The sequence below is a fragment of the Coregonus lavaretus genome, assembly GCF_964263955.1.
Source record: "Coregonus lavaretus genome assembly, contig: SUPER_35_unloc_1, whole genome shotgun sequence".
NCBI lineage: Eukaryota > Metazoa > Chordata > Actinopteri > Salmoniformes > Salmonidae > Coregonus > Coregonus lavaretus.
Window position 1 is genome coordinate 5,771,241 of NW_028167181.1, and position 18,700 is coordinate 5,789,940.

The following is an 18,700-nucleotide window of genomic DNA, read 5'->3' on the forward strand; positions in this document are numbered from 1 at the left end:
GCCAACTGTATGTTGCATGTGGTTGGCCCTGTAGTTTACACGTGGATGGAGACTACTTTGGAAAACGCCCACCCCCACATCAAAGGATGAAGTGTGATGATAGGCTATGTACTTATTCAATGCCCTCATTACAGGACAGGCCTGGGAATAAATAGCCTATTTTTCTTAATCATCATGTAGACCTAGTTGGCTAAGCATAGGCTTTACCGCTTTTGAAGCGTGAACAATCTTGCTTCAATATAGCATGTTTATTTCTTATATGTTTTGTATGACATTTAAAAATATAAATATTTTAAAATAAATTGAATTGCAATCAAATATCCAGTTATATACATTGTAGGCCTAATTCATTATTGAACGTTAGAAAAAGATTGAAATGGATATCTTGCATTTGAAAATGCTATGCAATATATCTTTGAATGGATGGGCATTGGAAGGTTGCTTTATCATGTCTATCACCACTGGTCAGGTGAAACAATTGTATGCTTGCTGTTAAATAATCTTTCTACAAAGGAGTGGGCAGGTAAGTAAAGAAGTGATGGTTTTGGCGACAGTTTCTGCAGCTGACTGTAGGCTAGGCTATACAGTAATGCAGAGAGGGGTTGTATGTTTGCGTATGGGAGGAGCGCACGCTCAAAGACAGAGTTCATTCCAGCCATGTAAACATTATGAGTTTGAACGCGAAGAGAACAAGGCGCACGACTGGAGAGGATCTCAAGCAAGACAGGTAGGTTGATAAACGATATGCTCTACATAAAATGAATAGTAGCCAAATGCACGTATGCTAGGCTACTGAATAGCCTAGAGTGAATTGCATTATATGGAATGAATATTACAACCTATGAAGATAACTATTGTGATCCAGGTTGGTATCACCAATGTATATTATGTTGCTAGTAGGCTACATCATTGTAGTTATGATAATCAAATTATTTTTCGACAACAAATATACGTTTTTCTTTTCTTTCATTCACTGTGTAGCCTGTAGTCATGGACAGTACTAAATAGCCTAGTTTCCAAATTCAAACATGATCTTTCCCAATATTAAATAAGCAAGCAAAGATGCCTCAGTGGTGAAAGAATACTAGCCTAATCTTGTGCACGGAATGATGATGTCATTTGAAGATGCTTTATTACGGGCAAGAGAACAGGTTCCTTATCGTTCATTGGCAGCATGACGTGGGACAGGAAATACTGTAGACAAGGCACACCTCTACAGGTGATATGTTCTTTTTGAACGTCAAAACTATGCTAACTATACAGTATTTGAATAGAAAACATTTAATGTACAAGCTAATGATGTAGGCTACAGTGGATGTTGAAATGTTTCTTCTTCTAATTACATTACATTAATCCAATACCAGACCATTTCCAATTTCAGCAGGTCTATGATAGTCTGTTAATGGCCTTCCGTTGAGTTAATTACAAGAGACAGAACAGCTCATGGAACCCTTAGAACCCTTAGAATTAAAATGACTATTTCCATGGTGGAACCTTTGCCTCACGCTGGTGCCCCTTTTAGAACATGGTGGTTAATGAAGGTGGTGGGGGGGTGTTCCTGAAAAGTAAATGTTAAATGTGGAGACCTGCTGCTCGGCACACAGACACACCCCCGCCCGGCGCCCGCCTTGTAATACTGGAGCCCTAGCAGTCTCCCATACCCTGAAATTATCCACCAGGCACCCACCCATGTGTGGCTAAGCCACCAGGGCGTAACAGAGTGGTTTCACCCGAACCGAGACCGGAGACCTGCCCATGTTGGTCTTCTAAGGAGAACAGTTAAAGTTACTGTGTAGTCTACTGCTGTGTGTTGTTGGTGAATTCCTTTTTCATGTAAAAGTGTAGGAACATGCACATGTTCTTTTGTCCCATGTCTTGATGGAAGACAGACATGCGCTTGTTTACAATGCTAATCGGCTGAACTTCCGATGCGGTGGCCCCTCTTGTTGAGTGAGAAGGAGAGGTATCGGAGAAAGAGAGCGATCACTGCAATAAGAAGAAGACTCAATGATACAGAGCTGAACTCTAAGGAATTAGAAGAAGGCAAAGTAAACGTGGACATTTGGGGTGTTTCTAAAAAGGCCTTCTTAACAGACAACAATATCGCAATATTCCTCTGTTAGGCAGTACCTCATCTTGATCACTGTCCATTATCTATTCACTGACTGACCTTTATTTAAAATCAACCTCATTAATTGGACAGAGGGAAAGGACATACACTGAATCCTAACCTACAGTGGCTTGCGAAAGTATTCACCCCCCTTGGCATTTTTCCTATTTTGTTGCCTTACAACCTGGAATTTAAATGGCTTTTTGGGGGGGTTGTATCATCGGATTTACAAAACATGCCTACCACTTTGAAGATGCAAAATATTTTTTCTTGTGAAACAAACAAGAAATAAGACAAAAATACAGAACTTGAGTGTGCATAATTATTCACCCCCCCAAAGTCAATACTTTGTAGAGCCACATTTTGCAGCAATTACAGCTGCAAGTCTCTTGGAGTATGTCTCTATAAGCTTGGCACATCTAGCCACTGGGTTTTTTGCCCATTCTTCAAGGCAAAACTGCTCCAGCTCCTTCAAGTTGGATGGGTTCCGCTGGTGTACAGCAATCTTTAAGTCATACCACAGATTCTCCATTGGATTGAGGTCTGGGCTTTGACTAGGCGATTCCAAGACATTTAAATTTCCCCTTAAACCACTTAAGTGTTGCTTTAGCAGTATGCTTAGGGTCATTGTCCTGCTGGAAGGTGAACCTCCGTCCCAGTCTCAAATCTCTGGAAGACTGAAACAGGTTTCCCTCAAGGATTTCCCTGTATTTAGCGCCATCCATCATTCCTTCCATTCTGACCAGTTTCCCAGTCCCTGCCGATGAAAAACATCCCCACAGCATGATGCTGCCACCACCATGCTTCACTGTGGGGATGGTGTTCTCGGGGTGATGAGAGGTGTTGGGTTTGCGCCAGACATAGCGTTTTCCTTGATGGCCAAAAAGCTCAATTTTAGTCTCATCTGACCAGAGTACCTTCTTCCATATGTTTGGGGAGTCTCCCACATGCCTTTTGGCGAACACCAAACATGTTTGCTTATTTTTTTCTTTAAACAATGGCTTTTTTTGGCCACTCTTCCGTAAAGCCCAGCTCTGTGGAGTGTACGGCTTAAAGTGGTCCTATGGACAGATACTCCAATCTCTGCTGTGGAGCTTTGCAGCTCCTTCAGGGTTATCTTTGGTCTCTTTGTTGCCTCTCTGATTAATGCCCTCCTTGCCTGGTCCGTGAGTTTTGGTGGGCGGCCCTCTCTTGGCAGGTTTGTTGTGGTGCCATATTCTTTCAATTTTTTAATAATGGATTTAAGGGTGCTCCGTGGGATGTTCAAAGTTTCAGATATTTTTTTATTAACCCAACCCTGATTTGTACTTCTCCACAACTTTGTCCCTGAGCTGTTTGGAGAGCTCCTTGGTCTTCATGGTGCCGCTTGCTTGGTGGTGCCCCTTGCTTAGTGGTGTTGCAGACTCTGGGGCCTTTCAGAACAGGTGTTTAAAAACGGAGATCATGTGACAGATCATGTGACACTTAGATTGCACACAGGTGGACTTTATTTAACTAATTATGTGACTTCTGAAGGTAATTGGTTGCACCAGATCTTATTTAGGGGCTTCATAGCAAAGGGGTGAATACATATGCGCGCACCACTTTTCCGTTATTTATTTTTTAGAATTCTTTGAAAAAGTAATTTATTTCATTTCACTTCACCAATTTTGACTATTTTGTGTATGTCCATCACATGAAATCCAAATAAAAATCAATTTAAATTACAGGTTGTAATGCAACAAAATAGGAAAAAACACCAAGGGGGATGAATACTTTTGCAAGGCACTGTATGTTTTGGGACATGCCCTCATTCCACTAGTGTTTGCTGTGCCATAAAGCCTGCACAGTGTATGTAAACCACTGTCTAAAAATGCATAATTAACTGCTCTCACGTAAACATAAAATCATAGTTTCAATGCTGCATTTAGCATCATAGTCCACTTAGGGCTCCCCATAAAATGTCTCCTCAAATATGATGTGATTGCTTTCCAAACATTTCTAAACTAAACCAGAAAGCTCTTGAATAGTGTATGTATTTTCTCTGTGGGAGCAGAAGCAGTAGCTGTGTGTGTGTGTGTGTGTGTGTGTGTGTGTGTGTGTGTGTGTGTGTGTGTGTGTGTGTGTGTTTGTAACTATCCTCAAGTGGGGTCATTTTGCCAGTCCCCACAAGGAAAAAGTATATTTTAGGCTTCGGGGTTAGGGTTACAATTTGGGTTAGGGTTACAATTAAGGTTAGGGTTAGGGGTTACGTTTAGGGTTAGTAGTTAGGGTTAGGTATAGTTTTAGGGTTAGGGGTTAAGGTTAGGTTTAAGGTTAGGGTTATGGTTAGGTTAAGGGTTAAGGTTAGGGGTTAGGGAAAATAGGATTTTGGATGGGAATCAATTATTTGGTCCCCACAATGGTAGCAATACAAAACTGTGTGTGTGTGTGTGTATGAGAGAATGTTGAACCTTGCTGTACACTACAGTAGCTATAGCTACATTGCCTGTGTCTAACTCTTCACTATGATGAGCTCTGATTGCGACAGGGCTGGGTCACGTCTGGTAGTGACTCTGCTTTATTTTTAACCCTCCCTTTGATGGTGAATCTGACAAAATAACTGGACAGCTATCATGTAACATGTCATTACGCGGGCCCCAAAATGGCGGCCTCAGTTGCACAACTCCTCTAGAGTAAAATACAGCTTTCATGGCAACTGGGGTGGCTCCTCTCGAAATAGCTAGTATAGCTAACATGGGGAGAGTGAAGTGGAGCCGGCCAAGCCATCCATTACTCTGTCTGAGAGCATGTGGGATAGGTTTGGCTGCCCATTTTCCCATCACCACCCATCCCTGTAGACTCAGAGAGAGCACTGGGTGCAGCAGTAGGGACTGGTGGGAAAACAGGCTGTGCTGTGGTACACTGCTGGGAGGACCAGGGGAAAACTAGCGTGGTGGAGAGGCTCACTGTTGACCTCACTTGGACAGTACACACTCAGTACGGTCATGCGGAGGACGCCATTGGAAAGAAATATCTCCAATCTCCTCTGAAAAATATTAGTTACAGTAAATACGAATAGAAAGCAATTATAGACGTATTACTTATATCCACACCTTTACTTACTCATAGAACCCCTGTAGCATATTTTAACCCTCGTGACATTCTCTGCACTGTCTGTAACCTTGGGAGAGCATTGAGGGACCTGCCGTTGTTTGATAGCCTTGAGTGAAGCATCAAAACATTGAGTATTGGCCTCAGTGCTACAGAAGGAGAGGAGACTGAGAAGGCTTCTTGAAAAGGATATGCCAGGGGGAGGGGGGTTTGTACAGTAACATTTGTCTGTTGCCTTTGATGTGGTTACCTGTCTATATAATTTACTGATATAGGATTCCTATTAGAGCTTTGTTCAGAGAGTAACAGTTATTGGTTTACAGCCAACTTCTCAGAAGTTTGTTACATAAGAGAAAGCGAACCTTCTGTGAGTCAGGGAGATGGTGTTCTATACGAAACAAGAGCTGCAACTCTTAAATGCAATAACATTTACCCCCCTCGTCGAAATAGATTAGGAGGAAATTGGTGCTTTCATGGATGGACGGCGTCCGCAGTCTCTACCTTGTGTACACATTCTCTCCCTTCCATTCCTTTCCTCAAGTGCCTCCTTTGTAAGTAAACATGACATTCTGTGTGCATCCTGAAATGACAGTTATTATGATGAACAAAACTTGCAACAATTTCAAAGATTTTACTGAGTTACAGTTCATATTAGGAAATCAGTCAATTTAAATAAATTCATTAGGCCCTAATCTATAGATTTCACAACTGGGAATACAGATATTCATCTGTTGGTCATGGATACCTTTTTTTTAAAAAGGTAGGGGCATGGATCAGAAAACCAGTCAGTATCTGGTGTGACCACAATTTGCCTCATGAAGCGCGAGACATCCCCTTTGCATAGAGTTGATCAGGCTGTTGATTGTGGCCTGTGGAATGTTGTCCCACTCCTCTTCAATGGCTGTGAGAAGTTGCTGGATATTGGCGGGAACTGGAACACGCTGTCGTACACATCGATCCAGAGCATCTCAAACATTCACAATGGGTGACATGTCTAGTGAGTAGACAGGCCATGGATGAACTGGGACATTTTCAGTTTCTAGGAATTGTGTACAGATCCTTGCGACATGAGGCTGTGCATTATCATGCTGAAACATTAGGTGATGGCGGCGGATGAATGGCACAACAGTGGGCCTCAGGATCTTGTCACGGTATCTCTGTGCATTAAATTGCCATTGATAAAACGCAATTGTGTTCTGCGGTTGTGAGGCCAGTTGGACATCCTGCCAAATGTTCTAAAATGACCTTGGAGGCGGCTGCTTATGGTAGAGAAATGAACATTAAATTGTCTGGCAAAAGCTCTGCTGGACATTCCTGTAGTCAGCATGCCAATTGCACACTCCCCTCAATCCTTGAGATGTGTTGTGTGACAAAATTGCACATTTTAGAGTGGCATTGTATTGTCCCCAGCACAAGGTGCAGCTGTGTAATGATTATGCTGTTTAATCAGCTTCGTGATATGCCACACCTGTCAGGTGGATGGATTATCTTGGCAAAGAAGAAATGCTCACTAACAACAGGGATGAAATACAAATTTGTGCCAAACAATTGAGAGAAATAAGCTTTTTGTGCGTATGGAACATTTCTGGGATCTTTTATTTCAGCTCATGAAACATGGGACCAACACTTCACATGTTGCATTTATATTTTTGTTCAGTATAAGATGCATTGTGGGAGCCGGGGAAGCCGGGGATGCACTCGTATCTGTTAATGGAGCTTTTAAAAGGCGGCAGAAGCTTTTGAAGTGCAGAAGAATGGAAAAAGGCCATTCCTGAAGTGCTCTCACTTCATTAACTGAAAAGAGGTAGAGAGCAAGAACAGGCAGAGATGAGCCCCATTATTTAAAGTACATTTTACTGGCATCCATTTCCATTTTGGTTCATGTCTCCTGTATTGGAATAGTGGAATACTATACCATGGTTTATACTTCATTATAAACTGGGTGGTTCGAGCCCTGAATTCTGATTGACTGAAAGCCTTGGTATATCACACCGTACACCACGGGCATGACAAAACATATTTATTCACTGCTCTAATTATGTTGGTAACCAGTTTATAATAGCAATAAGGCACCTCCCGGGTTTGTGATATATGGCCAATATACTACAGCTAAGGGCTGTATCCAGGCACTCCGCGTTGTGTCGTGCTTAAGAACAGCCCTTAGCCGTGGTATATTGGCCATATACCACACCCCCTCGGGCCTTATTGATTAAGTATCTTCTCCTTCAGTGTTGTTGTTGGGGTGATTTTCCCCAGTGAATTAAACAATTTTTTGTACTGTTAGGTCAATCTGCCTAAGGCTAAATGACACCACCATACAGTAGATAAACAGTGCACTACAATACATTTTACATTTACATTTTACTCAGTTGGATACTCAGTTGGAAAACCAGGATGCAGCCTGTTTCGGGTCTGATGCAAAGTACTCTACTTTGCTATTCAAATTCTGTGAGTAGTCCTCTCTTATAATAATAATAATATGCCATTTAGCAGACGCTTTTATCCAAAGCGACTTACAGTCATGTGTGCATACATTTTTACGTATGGGTGGTCCCGGGGATCGAACCCACTACCCTGGCGTTACAAGCGCCATGCTCTACCAATTGAGCTACAGAGGACCCTCTCTTCTGAGGGACCTGTTCATACCAGTTTGGACCTAGTATCTAGTGGGTGGGTTAATAAGCAGCATGTGGAATTGAGTGTGTGGGCCTAACTATTTGGTATTTTATTAGGATTCCCATTGGCTGTTGCAAAAGCAGCAGCTACTCTTCCTGGGGTCAACATGAAACATGACATAATACAGAACATTAATAGACAAGAACAGTTCAAGGACAGAACTACATCAATTTAAAAACCATAAATAGAATAGTGCAGTGCCTCCACCTAGTGGGTAAAATACCCCTTAAGAATAATATATGGTCCACCTGAGGAAATATAACATGCCTCCACAGTATATGAAACAGCACAATCAGACAAACACAAGGTAAAGTTATGAATTATTATTCAGCGCAAGTCATATCAATTCAGTTTCAACTTGGAAACATGTTATAAACCAACCATTATTATCAACCCGTTTGGATCACAGATATATACACACTAATGAGTAAGGACCTGGTACCAGGGTTTAATACCTCAAAGGGCTCATAGCTGCTTTAAATGTGGATCCTCTTCGACACAATAAAAGAAACAAGAAAAAATGCTCAGTCCCAAATAAACTCATGGTCCTGTGTCCAAGAATCCGTGCTTTATACTGGCGTGTGACTGAGACGAAGCACGCGAATGGAAACTACTAGTCAACGGACCTGTGGCTTTAGGTAAGTCATGGTCCTTTGTTTTGGCTAGTTTGTCAACCTTTGGAAAGTTGACAGTAAACTATCTACAACTCCCACATCAAATTAACAATTCTTGAATTATTTTTGTAGCTACAGTTGTTCATTTTTTGAGAGTTTAAGCACGTGGTTGCAATAAAATGTTCTCGAATAATTAAAGACAACAGAGAATAATGAACTTTGAATTTCTGAAGATTTCATTTGTAGCATGCCTTGGAGTCAGAGGTTATACTGTAGCGTAGGACTCTTCAATCAAGCCAGATGCCCTCACTTTGAAAGATGGATAAGCAATGGGTTGGGCTCTCTTTTTTTAGCTCAAAGAAACCTCAAAGTACAGTGCAGTCTGTGTAATGTATGTATGTGTAAAGTGTGTATGTGTAATGTGTGTATGCATTGTGTGTTTGAACGTGTGTGTGTGTGTGTGTGTGTGTGTGTGTGTGTGTGTGTGTGTGTGTGTCAGACTAATAGCCCTGTGTGTCCTTTACCTGAATGGGCAGCTGGTAGAATGGGATTGTGTGTTCTTGTGCATCAGGACAAAGCCCTCTGATTGGTGTCCCCTCCCTGTACCAGACAGTCCATAGGTTCTACGGCATTCCACAGATACCCTCTCTCTTTCTCTCCTCTATCTCTCTCCCCCCCAGCTGTCTACCTCCCTCTCCTTCCCTCTTCTCTCACTCTTTTTTACCTCTCAAGTCTCAGACCTAGCCTACAGTACAGTGACTGTCCGGCCAACACACTACATACAGCAACTACATACACATGTGCTACATGCATCTCACAACCAATCTCCATTTCCTCTATTTCCTGTATCTCCAAACATCCATGCATGGTGGACCACACAAGCCAAGTCACATGGTGTACAGTGAGCAGCCTCTACACTGTAACTACTTGAGGCAGTCATGCAGAACATAAGGCTATACATGTGAAGCCTGCATTTGGACCGCTCCTGGCTGGAATAGATATAGTCAGACAAGAGGAGAGAGGAAGAGAGGAGGCTGGGGATATAAGCTCAGGCAGCGGAGGACAGAAAGAGAAAGAAAGAGAACAACGTTGCCGCGGCGAAGTCACTAATCATTTGATAAGCGTTCCAGATCCTCCTTGACGGAGCGAACAAACATGCAGTTCAAATAAAAGCACCAGGCCCGGGTTCAAATACTATTTGAAATCTTTCAAATACTTTGAGTGTTTGCTCTAGCCTGCCTGTAATGCCAGGTGGGCAGGGTTTGCAGTTTTTGGACTATTATACTGGTCCATTAAGCCATGCAAGATCAATCAACCACAGATAAAGCATTTGAAATGATTTCAAATAGTATTTGAACCCAGGTCTGAGAAGTAGGCTGTCTGGCACAATTGTCCGAGTCCCCAAAATAAAAGCCTTCAAAGAGTAAATGATCCAGTGCTTCTGGGAAATATCCAACTACAAAAGGTTAAAATAAACACTAAACTGCCTCCACTCACGTCAACACCCCTAGAGTAGCCTGCAGTTGTAAACACCACAAAGAGCATTTTGATAAGATTGACTCAAAAGGAACATTAAAGTTGATACAGCCAGGAACGACTAGTACAGTAAACTCCATCTCCTTCATTTGCTAATCCTAAATATAAAGAGTTGTGGAATCAAAGTAAACATCTAGAAGTTTCCACCACCTCCCTGCTTTTCATCATCCTAATCCTAAATCATCATTATGGAGCCATGGGTTTTCATGTACTAGTGTTCTATTGCATTAAAGGAAACCATCAGCCTTGCTTAGGCTACATTACGAAAACTTTTGGGGAAGTGATTCCTATTTTGGTTCTGGCGTCATCCCTGGACTACCTATTTTGAGACACGACAGTTGTGTTTCTTTGCCTGGAAGGTTGGCAGCTTTTTGGGGGAAAAATATGTGGTATTTAAATCCAAACTATTTAAATCACAGGACAGGTGCTGGTAGTTGAAGAGTTTGCAGTGAAAGGGACATACAGATAGAGGATTTGTTAGTTTGCTAGAGCATGAAGATAATCCTGCAGCAACAGGAAATGTGAATTATTATGTGGATTATAGTTAATGGAAATGTTTGTAGGTTTTGATACATTTTTCAGAAGGGTGAATCAAGTCTGAAATTTCAAATAGGAAATTACAAACTTCAGAAGCCTTTTTAAATCTCAAATACACTACAAGTTTTAAATGTCCTGCATTGCAGGAAAGTTCTCCTGCAACAGGGTGATCAGATTAAGATCCTACATCTGTAGCCTACTAGCATTTCGCAATGATGACTTCCTTGACCTCTGGTATTATTAATTAGTATCTCAGTTTACAACTGTCCTTTTGCTAATGTAATGGTAGTGGATATTAGTGTACTGTACGGCTGCTTGTTGTTTCCTGAAGAATGAGAAGAGGTTGTCATAATGACTTTCCAACAGACATCTCCAGCCAAATAGAAGACAATGAGGGAACATTAGCCAGTGATTACCCTCAGATAGACATTCCATCCTTCCATTATGGCTCAAGTGTCTCCAGTGTCTCCTTTCTGCTTTCTCCTGCAGGAAACAAGCACACAGTAAACTCCTATTGAACCAAAATGGCTTCCCTTGTTGATTGAAATGTGGAAATAGGCTAATATCCACATCAGATTTAATATGTTGTCATGGTCTTTGTGAAACTGAAGTCCTAACCTCTTGTCCTTCTTCAGGGGGAAGACATTTTTGCCTCAGTCAAACCAAATACAGTAGGCCCAACAACAAGGACTAATTCCTATTTATCCAGGGCCCTCAGAGGCACTAGCTGACTTTGGGTGAACCAGAGAGCTCTTCATTGGTACAGCAGTGTGTGTGGACAGTAGACAGTGTTGGACCATGGCGCTTGTGGACCCGACTGCATCCCATCTGGATCCGGGCATGGATGGTGAGAGCGGGGTCCTCGCAAGTGTCTTTGGGGTTCTCCCCAACGCCAACTGCCCCAAACACGGGCAAAACACCCCGGCGGACACCAAACGATGCCTCCGCAAGGTCATGGGGCACCACAGGGACTACGTCAAGATCTCGCTGCCCGACACCAAGGGCAACCGGCTGCCCATGGAGTGGTGGAAGACGGCCATCGCGTTCTTCTACGCCATCTTCAACCTGGTCCTGACCACCGTGGTCATCACAGTCGTCCACGAGAGGGTCCCGGAGAAGGAGAGCAGCCCGCCACTGCCCGATAAGTTCTTTGACTACATCGACCGGGTCAAGTGGGCGTTCACGGTCACCGAGATCAACGGCATGCTCCTGGTGGGGATCTGGGTTATTCAGTGGCTTTTCCTCAGATACAAGTAAGAGAACGGTTATCTTGGGATATCTGTGTCAAAGACTATCCCCATGTATATGAAATTCTAACCAGACTATACAACATTCAGCTTAAACAGTATAAGACAGTGTTTGTAGGCTACATTAAGTGCTACAGTATGCTGAACATTACAGTTTCATTATTTCTATGTCATAGGAGGTTGGTGGCACCTTAATTGGGGAGGATGGGCTCGTGGTAATGGCTGGTGCGGAGTACGTGGAATGGTATCAAATACATCAAACACATGGTTGGATGCCATTCCATTTGCTCCGTTCCAGCCATTATTATGAGCCATCCTCCCCTCAGCAGCCTCCACTGGTCTATGTCCAAGAGAAATGTTCCGCAAGCCCTTTTTAACAGTGGCCTGTTTGATGACATCATTTATTTACACTTTGTGTGTTTGTTTCCAGGTCGATTGCAGGTCGGAGGTTCTTCTTCCTGATTGGCACCCTCTACCTGTACCGCTGTGTCACCATGTACATCACAACCCTTCCTGTACCAGGCAATCACTTCACCTGCGCCCCCAAGGTAGGTAGAGGGGTGTGTGTGTGTGTGTGTGTGTGTCAGCTGTGGCATGTGAACCAAGTCCTGCCGTGATCTCATCCTGGCTCCCTCCAGAACTCATATCGAGCTGCCTGCCACGCTCAATAGCTGCTCATAAAAAAACAATTTTGACTCAGGATAAGATTCGAACCCTGGGGACACAAACGTTATTGCATCCTGTCTTGAGTTCGATGGGAAATATATGCCCCGGGGATTAGAGGTTTTCTGGGTATTGTGGTACAGTGATCCAATGGGAGAAAGGCGACGACAGGAGTTTAATTGGAATTTCATTGGATAGGTACAATTCTATCCATTAACACAGGCTCATAGTAATCCAGAGCGATTTACAGTAGTGAGTGCATCAATTTTTATATTTTGTTTGTACTGGTCCTCCGTGGGAATCGAACCCACAACCTTGGCGTTGCAAGTGCCATGCTCTACCAAATTAGCCACAAGGGACCATTGTTTGTGTTACAGAGATGTTTTGTATAATGTTCTTCATTTCACTCCTGTAACTGAAGCTGCTTAAATTGTCTGTCAAGCTAATCTCTCTCTCCTTCTACCTCTTTCTCTCTCTTTCCATCCATCTCTCTCTCAGCTGTATGGAGACTCTCACGCCAAGATGCAGCGTGTGCTGACGTTGATCTCCGGCGGCGGTCTGTCCATCACCGGCTCCCACCTCATGTGTGGCGACTTCCTCTACAGTGGACACACCGTCATGCTCACCCTCACCTACCTGTTCATTAAGGAGTGTGAGTATTGGATAGAAAATCACACACAAACACACACACACAGTGACTCCACCACCACTCAGTCTCATCAAGGGTTCCCACTGGTACTGTCACTCCTCTGCAGCCTATTGGGGAGATTAGATCTGAATGTTGTTAATTATTGATTACTATGACTACACACGTATATAATATTCTCATCTAGATTAGATTAAATTAGATTATATGTTAGGTCAAACTAGGTCCCATAGCTACGGCATCATGATCTCTGAAAACGTTCTGGATTAGTTAGTACCGGGCAGATCCACATTTTGTTGATGGAGGGACATTTTCTAGGTGTGGCCTGATCCTCTATTATAGGGTTTCCCAAACTCGGTCCTGGTGCACATTTTGCCCCAGAACTACACAGCTCATTCAAATAACCAACTCATCATCAAGCTTTGATCATTTGAATCGACTGTGTAGTGCTAGGGCAAATACCAAAACGTGCACCCAGGGCAGGGGGGCCCCAGGACCGAGTATGGAAAACCCTGCTCTAGTACACGTGCCAAACTCATTCCACGGGGGTGTCTGTGGGTTTTCACTCCTCCCTTGTACTTGATTGATGAATTAAGGTCACTAATTAGTAAATAACTTCCCTCACCTGGTTGTCTAGGTCTTAATTGACAGGAAAAACCAAATCCAGCGGACTCTAGGCCCTCCATGGAATGAGTTTGACACCCCTGGACTATTACCTTCCCTCCCATGTGGGGCTTGTTCAAAAAGGATGCAACATCTGACCTCCCTGACGACATACACAACCCCCTGTTTCTGTCCCCCCTCTCCTCCAGACTCATATGTTTACACAGCCATCCACTTAACATTGACCAGGTTAATGAAATGAAAGAACGTCTAGGGCAGGGCTGCCCAACCCTCTTCCTGGAGATCTACCGTCCTGTGGGTTTTCAGTCCAACCCTCTTCCTGGAGATCTACCGTCCTGTGGGTTTTCAGTCCAACCCTCATTTAACACACCTGATTCTACTTATTAGCTGCTCAACAAGACCTTAACTAGCTGAATCAGATATGCTAAATTAGGGTTGGACTGAAAACCTACAGGACAGTAGAGTTCCAGGAAGAGGGTTGGTCTGAAAACCTACAGGACAGTAGAGCTCCAGGAAGCGGGTTGGGCAGCCTTGGTCTAGTGTGTGTTCTGTCTCTCCTCTCGCCCAGACTCCCCGCGGACGTTCTGGTGGTACCACCTGATGTGCTGGCTGCTAGCTGCTGTGGGGGTGGTGTGTATCCTGGTGGCCCACGAACACTACAGTGTGGATGTGGTGGTGGCCTACTTCATCACCTCACGCCTCTTCTGGTGGTACCACACCATGGCCAACGTCCAGGTGAGATGTTGATACTAGAATCTAGAATGATGCTGATACTGATACTAGATATGGTAATGGGGTGGCAGGTAGCCTAGAGGTTAAGAGGGTTGGGCCAGTAACCGAAAGGTCACTGGTTCGAATACCCAAGGTGAAAAACGGTCTGTGTCCTGAAACAAAGCATTTAACCCTGATTTGCTCCAGTGGCGCCGTACTACTTTGGCTAATGCTGTAAAACAACACATTTCACTGTATTTCTGGTGTAAGTGACAATGTAACATCTTTAAAATTACATATTCTCTTCTGGTCGTCCAGGTGAGATATTGATCAGTGGAGACTGCTGCGGGGAGGACGGCTCATAATAATGGCTGGAACAGAGCGAATGGAATGGCATCAAACCATATGTATGATACCATTCCACCGCTCCAGCCATTAACACGAGCCCGTCCTCCCCAATTAAGGTGCCACCAACCTCCTGTGATATTGATACTGTAGATCAGTGGTATTCAACTCTTACCCTATGAGGATTGGCGCCTGCTGGATTTCTGGTCTGCCTGATAACTAATTGCACCCACCTGGTGTCCCAGGTCTAAATCTGTCCCTGATTATAGGGGAACAAAATAAAAAGCACTGGCTTCGAGGTCCAGAGTTGAGGGCTGTAGATAGTTACACTGGTACCATGCCAATGTCCAGATGAAATATTGATACTGTAGACCAGGGGTGTCAAACTCATTCCATGGAGGGCCTAGTGTCTGCTGGTTTTACCTTTCAATTAAGACCAGGACAACCAGGTGAGGGGAGTTCCTTACTAATCAGTGAACTTAATTCATCAATCAAGGACAAGGGAGTAGCGATTGTTGTAAGTATGTTGAAGAGAGGGAAAGATTGAAGTGTAGGGTCATTGAGGTTGGGGGTTGGTTGGGGGTTGGTTGGGGGGGGGGTTATTAGAAGTTAGTAGAGTTCTTCTTTATTTTCTCAGAAGTACTGAGTTAGGTAGGAGGATTTAGAAATGTTGTAAACCGTGATTGACCACACACTCCAGCACAGTAGGTGGCGGCATGCACCTTTAACGTTTGTTTGCGGACACTCGGTCCTCTGTGGAATGAGTTTGACACGTGTGCTGTAGACACTAGAATGATAGAAGACAGAGTAATAGTTTATCTTCTGGTGGTGCCACACCATGGCCAACGTCCAGGTGACATTATACTATCATGTAGTAGAAGCAGATAGATAATACAGCAGATGGATAGAGATCATAAAGTCGACACTAGATGATACTGCAAATGGACTGATACTGTCCAGCAGAAACTGCTTACCAGGCTTCAGAACCTTCAAACTCAACTCTGGACCTCGAAGCCAGATCCACTGCATTTTTTTCATTCTTCCCCTATAATCAGGGACTGATTTAGACCTGGGGTGCAATTAATTATCAGGTAGAACAGAAAAGGGTAAGAGTTGAATGAACCTTCTTTATAAGGTGAATTGAATTACACCCAAGTGTTTATTTGATTTTTTTTTTAGGTGTCCCTTTTGAGAAGCAGCTTGTTCAATATCTACTGCTGACTTCTGTGGATGTGTTGACAATACAGCAGCTTAAAGGCCCAGTGCAGTCGTCAACTTGATTTTCCTGTATTTCCTTAAATATTTCCACACGGATGTTGGAATAATACTGTGAAAATGATGATAATGCCCTTTTAGTGTAAGAGCTGTTTGAAAAGACTGGCTGAAATGTCAAACTGATTTAGTGGGATGTAGTTTTGGCCTGCCTGTTGACATCACCAGGTGGTAAATTAGTTAATAGACCAAAAAGAAAGAGTTCCAAACCTCTCTGCCAATAACAGCTAGTTTTCAGTTTTCCCCTCCCCACTCAGACCACTCCCAGACAGTCCTAACACAATTCTTGCTTGAGAAATTGCTCTTTGCTAAGAAGCTATTTGTTTCTTTGTGACCATTGTATGTCAAAACACAGTAAGGTACTGAATTGTTACCTTTTATATTGAGATAAAAATGGCTGCATTGGACGTTTTAAGAATGCTTATCACCATGCCAGTTAGAGCCTTTCAAAAGTGTTTTTTACAGAAAAGACTACAAATACCACACAACAAATGAGGGCTATCTGTCAATTACCTTTTTAGAGTGTTTTTGAAAAGTCAATCAGAAGTGGTATTATCTCAAGACGTCAAAAGTACAGCATTGTCTATAGTGTTATGTGTATGCCTTGGTGTTGTAAACCAACCTCATGCGGTAGGTAGGTATTTTAACCCCGTACATTACTGTGTTTAGAGTATAGAATGTTGGTCATCTAGTGACCTCAGGGGTGTACTGGAACACTTCCGTGCATTAGGGGTTGAGCTCAGACGAGCTCTCTCTCTGTGTGTGTTAGAACCAGACCGTGTGTGCGCGTGCAATGCCAGAAGCACTCACACACTCCTCTGAACCACCTACCACAGTGTTTACACAACTCAGAGTACACCCTCATCCTCGTCCATTAAGCCTGGCTAGGATCATGATCGATGGCTCTACCCACCCTGTGAGATTCACCTCAAGAAAAGACCGCTAGCGACTTGTTAACATAATGATTAACCTAATGTTAACGGAATGACCTTCATGTTTCAGGGAAATGTTTATGTAAACCTCCCATAGTTCTGTGAATTACAAGTGTGAACGTTTTGTTTGAAAGCAGTGTCAACAATGTTGTGTTGGCATGGTGTTACTCTCGCTGCTGGTCAAAACTAAGACTGTTGGCATGGTGTTCCTCCCTCTGCTGGTCAAAACTAAGACTGTTGGCATGGTGTTCCTCCCTCTGCTGGTCAAAACTAAGACTGTTGGCATGGTGTTCCTCCCTCTGCTGGTCAAAACTAAGACTGTTGGCATGGTGTTCCTCCCTCTGCTGGTCAAAACTAAGACTGTTGGCATGGTGTTCCTCCCTCTGCTGGTCAAAACTTTTACTGTTTACTGTTACAGCTCCTTCCCTTATAGTTGTCAGTTACATGATCATCAACATTTTCATTGGTTATTGAATTGCACAAATTAGACACCACAAAATTACATGTTCTACATATCTATATTAGTACTATTGCTAGGCAACGTTTATGCCAAAGTTTACAATAGTTTTGGGCTTTAGCCTGCGGAGAAATAAAGAGGCCTATTTATTCTTCAGTAAGGCTCTTCCTACACTTGACTTTGTTTATTGTGCTAATGCTCACATTTTAAAGTAGTTTTTTGTTGACAGGCCCTGCGGTGCTCGCCCAACAACTACCTCACCAACACCTGGTGGAACCCAGTGTTCAACTTCTTTGAGAGGAACGTGCAGACCCAGGTGCCCTGCTCCTTCTGCTCACCAATCACCTGGCCCCCTGCCTGCCTTAAGAACTCCTGTAAGAAGTACAGTGCAGTTCAGAGCCTGCGGGAGGAGTAGGGGCTCCAGCCCAGCCCAGTCCAGGTTCATGTTCATTAGGGCACACACGTTGCAAAATGTTTTGCAACAAAAAAAACATATGAGCGTTTCTCATTGGACAAGTTCAGATAGTTTTTGGGTCCGTTTTCTTCTGTTTGGTGTCTAATGAACACGATCCAGTCCAGGCATTCACCGCCAGTGTTGCTTTGAACACACCAACCTATTTTGTATTTATGCTCTATTATGTGATTTTAAGGTATTATGTGAAGGATATTTCAAGTTTGTGAGGAAATGAAGGGTCATATAGGGAAATTATGTGCAAAGAATAACATACTCCACATTTGGTCCTTCTGTTCTTCACCACTACAATGTATTTTATTTATGAGGTCAAGTTGATCTGTTTATTGCAAAATGTTCTTTATTCTTGTGAATGTTACTGTAACAAACTCAACTGAAGTCATCATGTTGTGAAGTCATGCAGTGCTTTGCCATTGACTTGCAGATTTACTCAAAACTCCAATATTATTTTATAGCGCTATACATTGTTTAAATCAATTTGATTTTATAAAGATTTGAAGAACTTTTTAATTTCCAAAATGTGCATTTAAATACAAATGCATGCAATTTAAAATAGCAAACTTTAAGATGTTTGTTTTCACAATTGTTTTAATTTGCATTTAGTCTTTAGTCTCTGCATAAAGAGTAAGATATTGTTTTTCGTTATAATAAACTTTTGACAAAGCTTTCTCATTTTCATTTTGACACAGTCCTCTGTGATTTCAATTGTGTGCGAATGACGGTGTGTTCTAATGTACCATAATTTATACCTTCATAATAAAAAATAACACGTTGTCTTCAGTTTGT

The 18,700-nt window shown here is 42.9% G+C and overlaps 1 protein-coding gene across 1 annotated transcript; it reads left to right on the forward strand.

The window, feature by feature from the left end:
- The first annotated feature begins 679 nt into the window (after positions 1-679).
- On the forward strand, positions 680-18,688 carry LOC311110007 (phosphatidylcholine:ceramide cholinephosphotransferase 2-like). The gene is made up of 6 exons (XM_084188522.1): positions 680-727; positions 11,181-11,798; positions 12,223-12,340; positions 12,954-13,107; positions 14,294-14,460; positions 17,672-18,688. Exons 2-6 carry the CDS (start codon positions 11,344-11,346, stop codon positions 17,855-17,857), a joined length of 1,080 nt encoding a protein of 359 aa, XP_084044648.1. The 5' UTR covers positions 680-727; positions 11,181-11,343; the 3' UTR covers positions 17,858-18,688.
- Positions 18,689-18,700: the final 12 nt, after the last annotated feature.

Excerpts from the sequence above, each read along its gene's own strand:
- LOC311110007 (XM_084188522.1), top strand. The coding sequence starts at position 11,344 with ATGGCGCTTGTGGACCCGACTGCATCCCATCTGGATCCGGGCATGGAT. Across the intron at positions 11,799-12,222 it reads TGGCTTTTCCTCAGATACAA|GTCGATTGCAGGTCGGAGGT; the intron begins GTAAGAGAACGG and ends GTTTGTTTCCAG. Across the intron at positions 14,461-17,671 it reads ACACCATGGCCAACGTCCAG|GCCCTGCGGTGCTCGCCCAA; the intron begins GTGAGATGTTGA and ends TTTTGTTGACAG.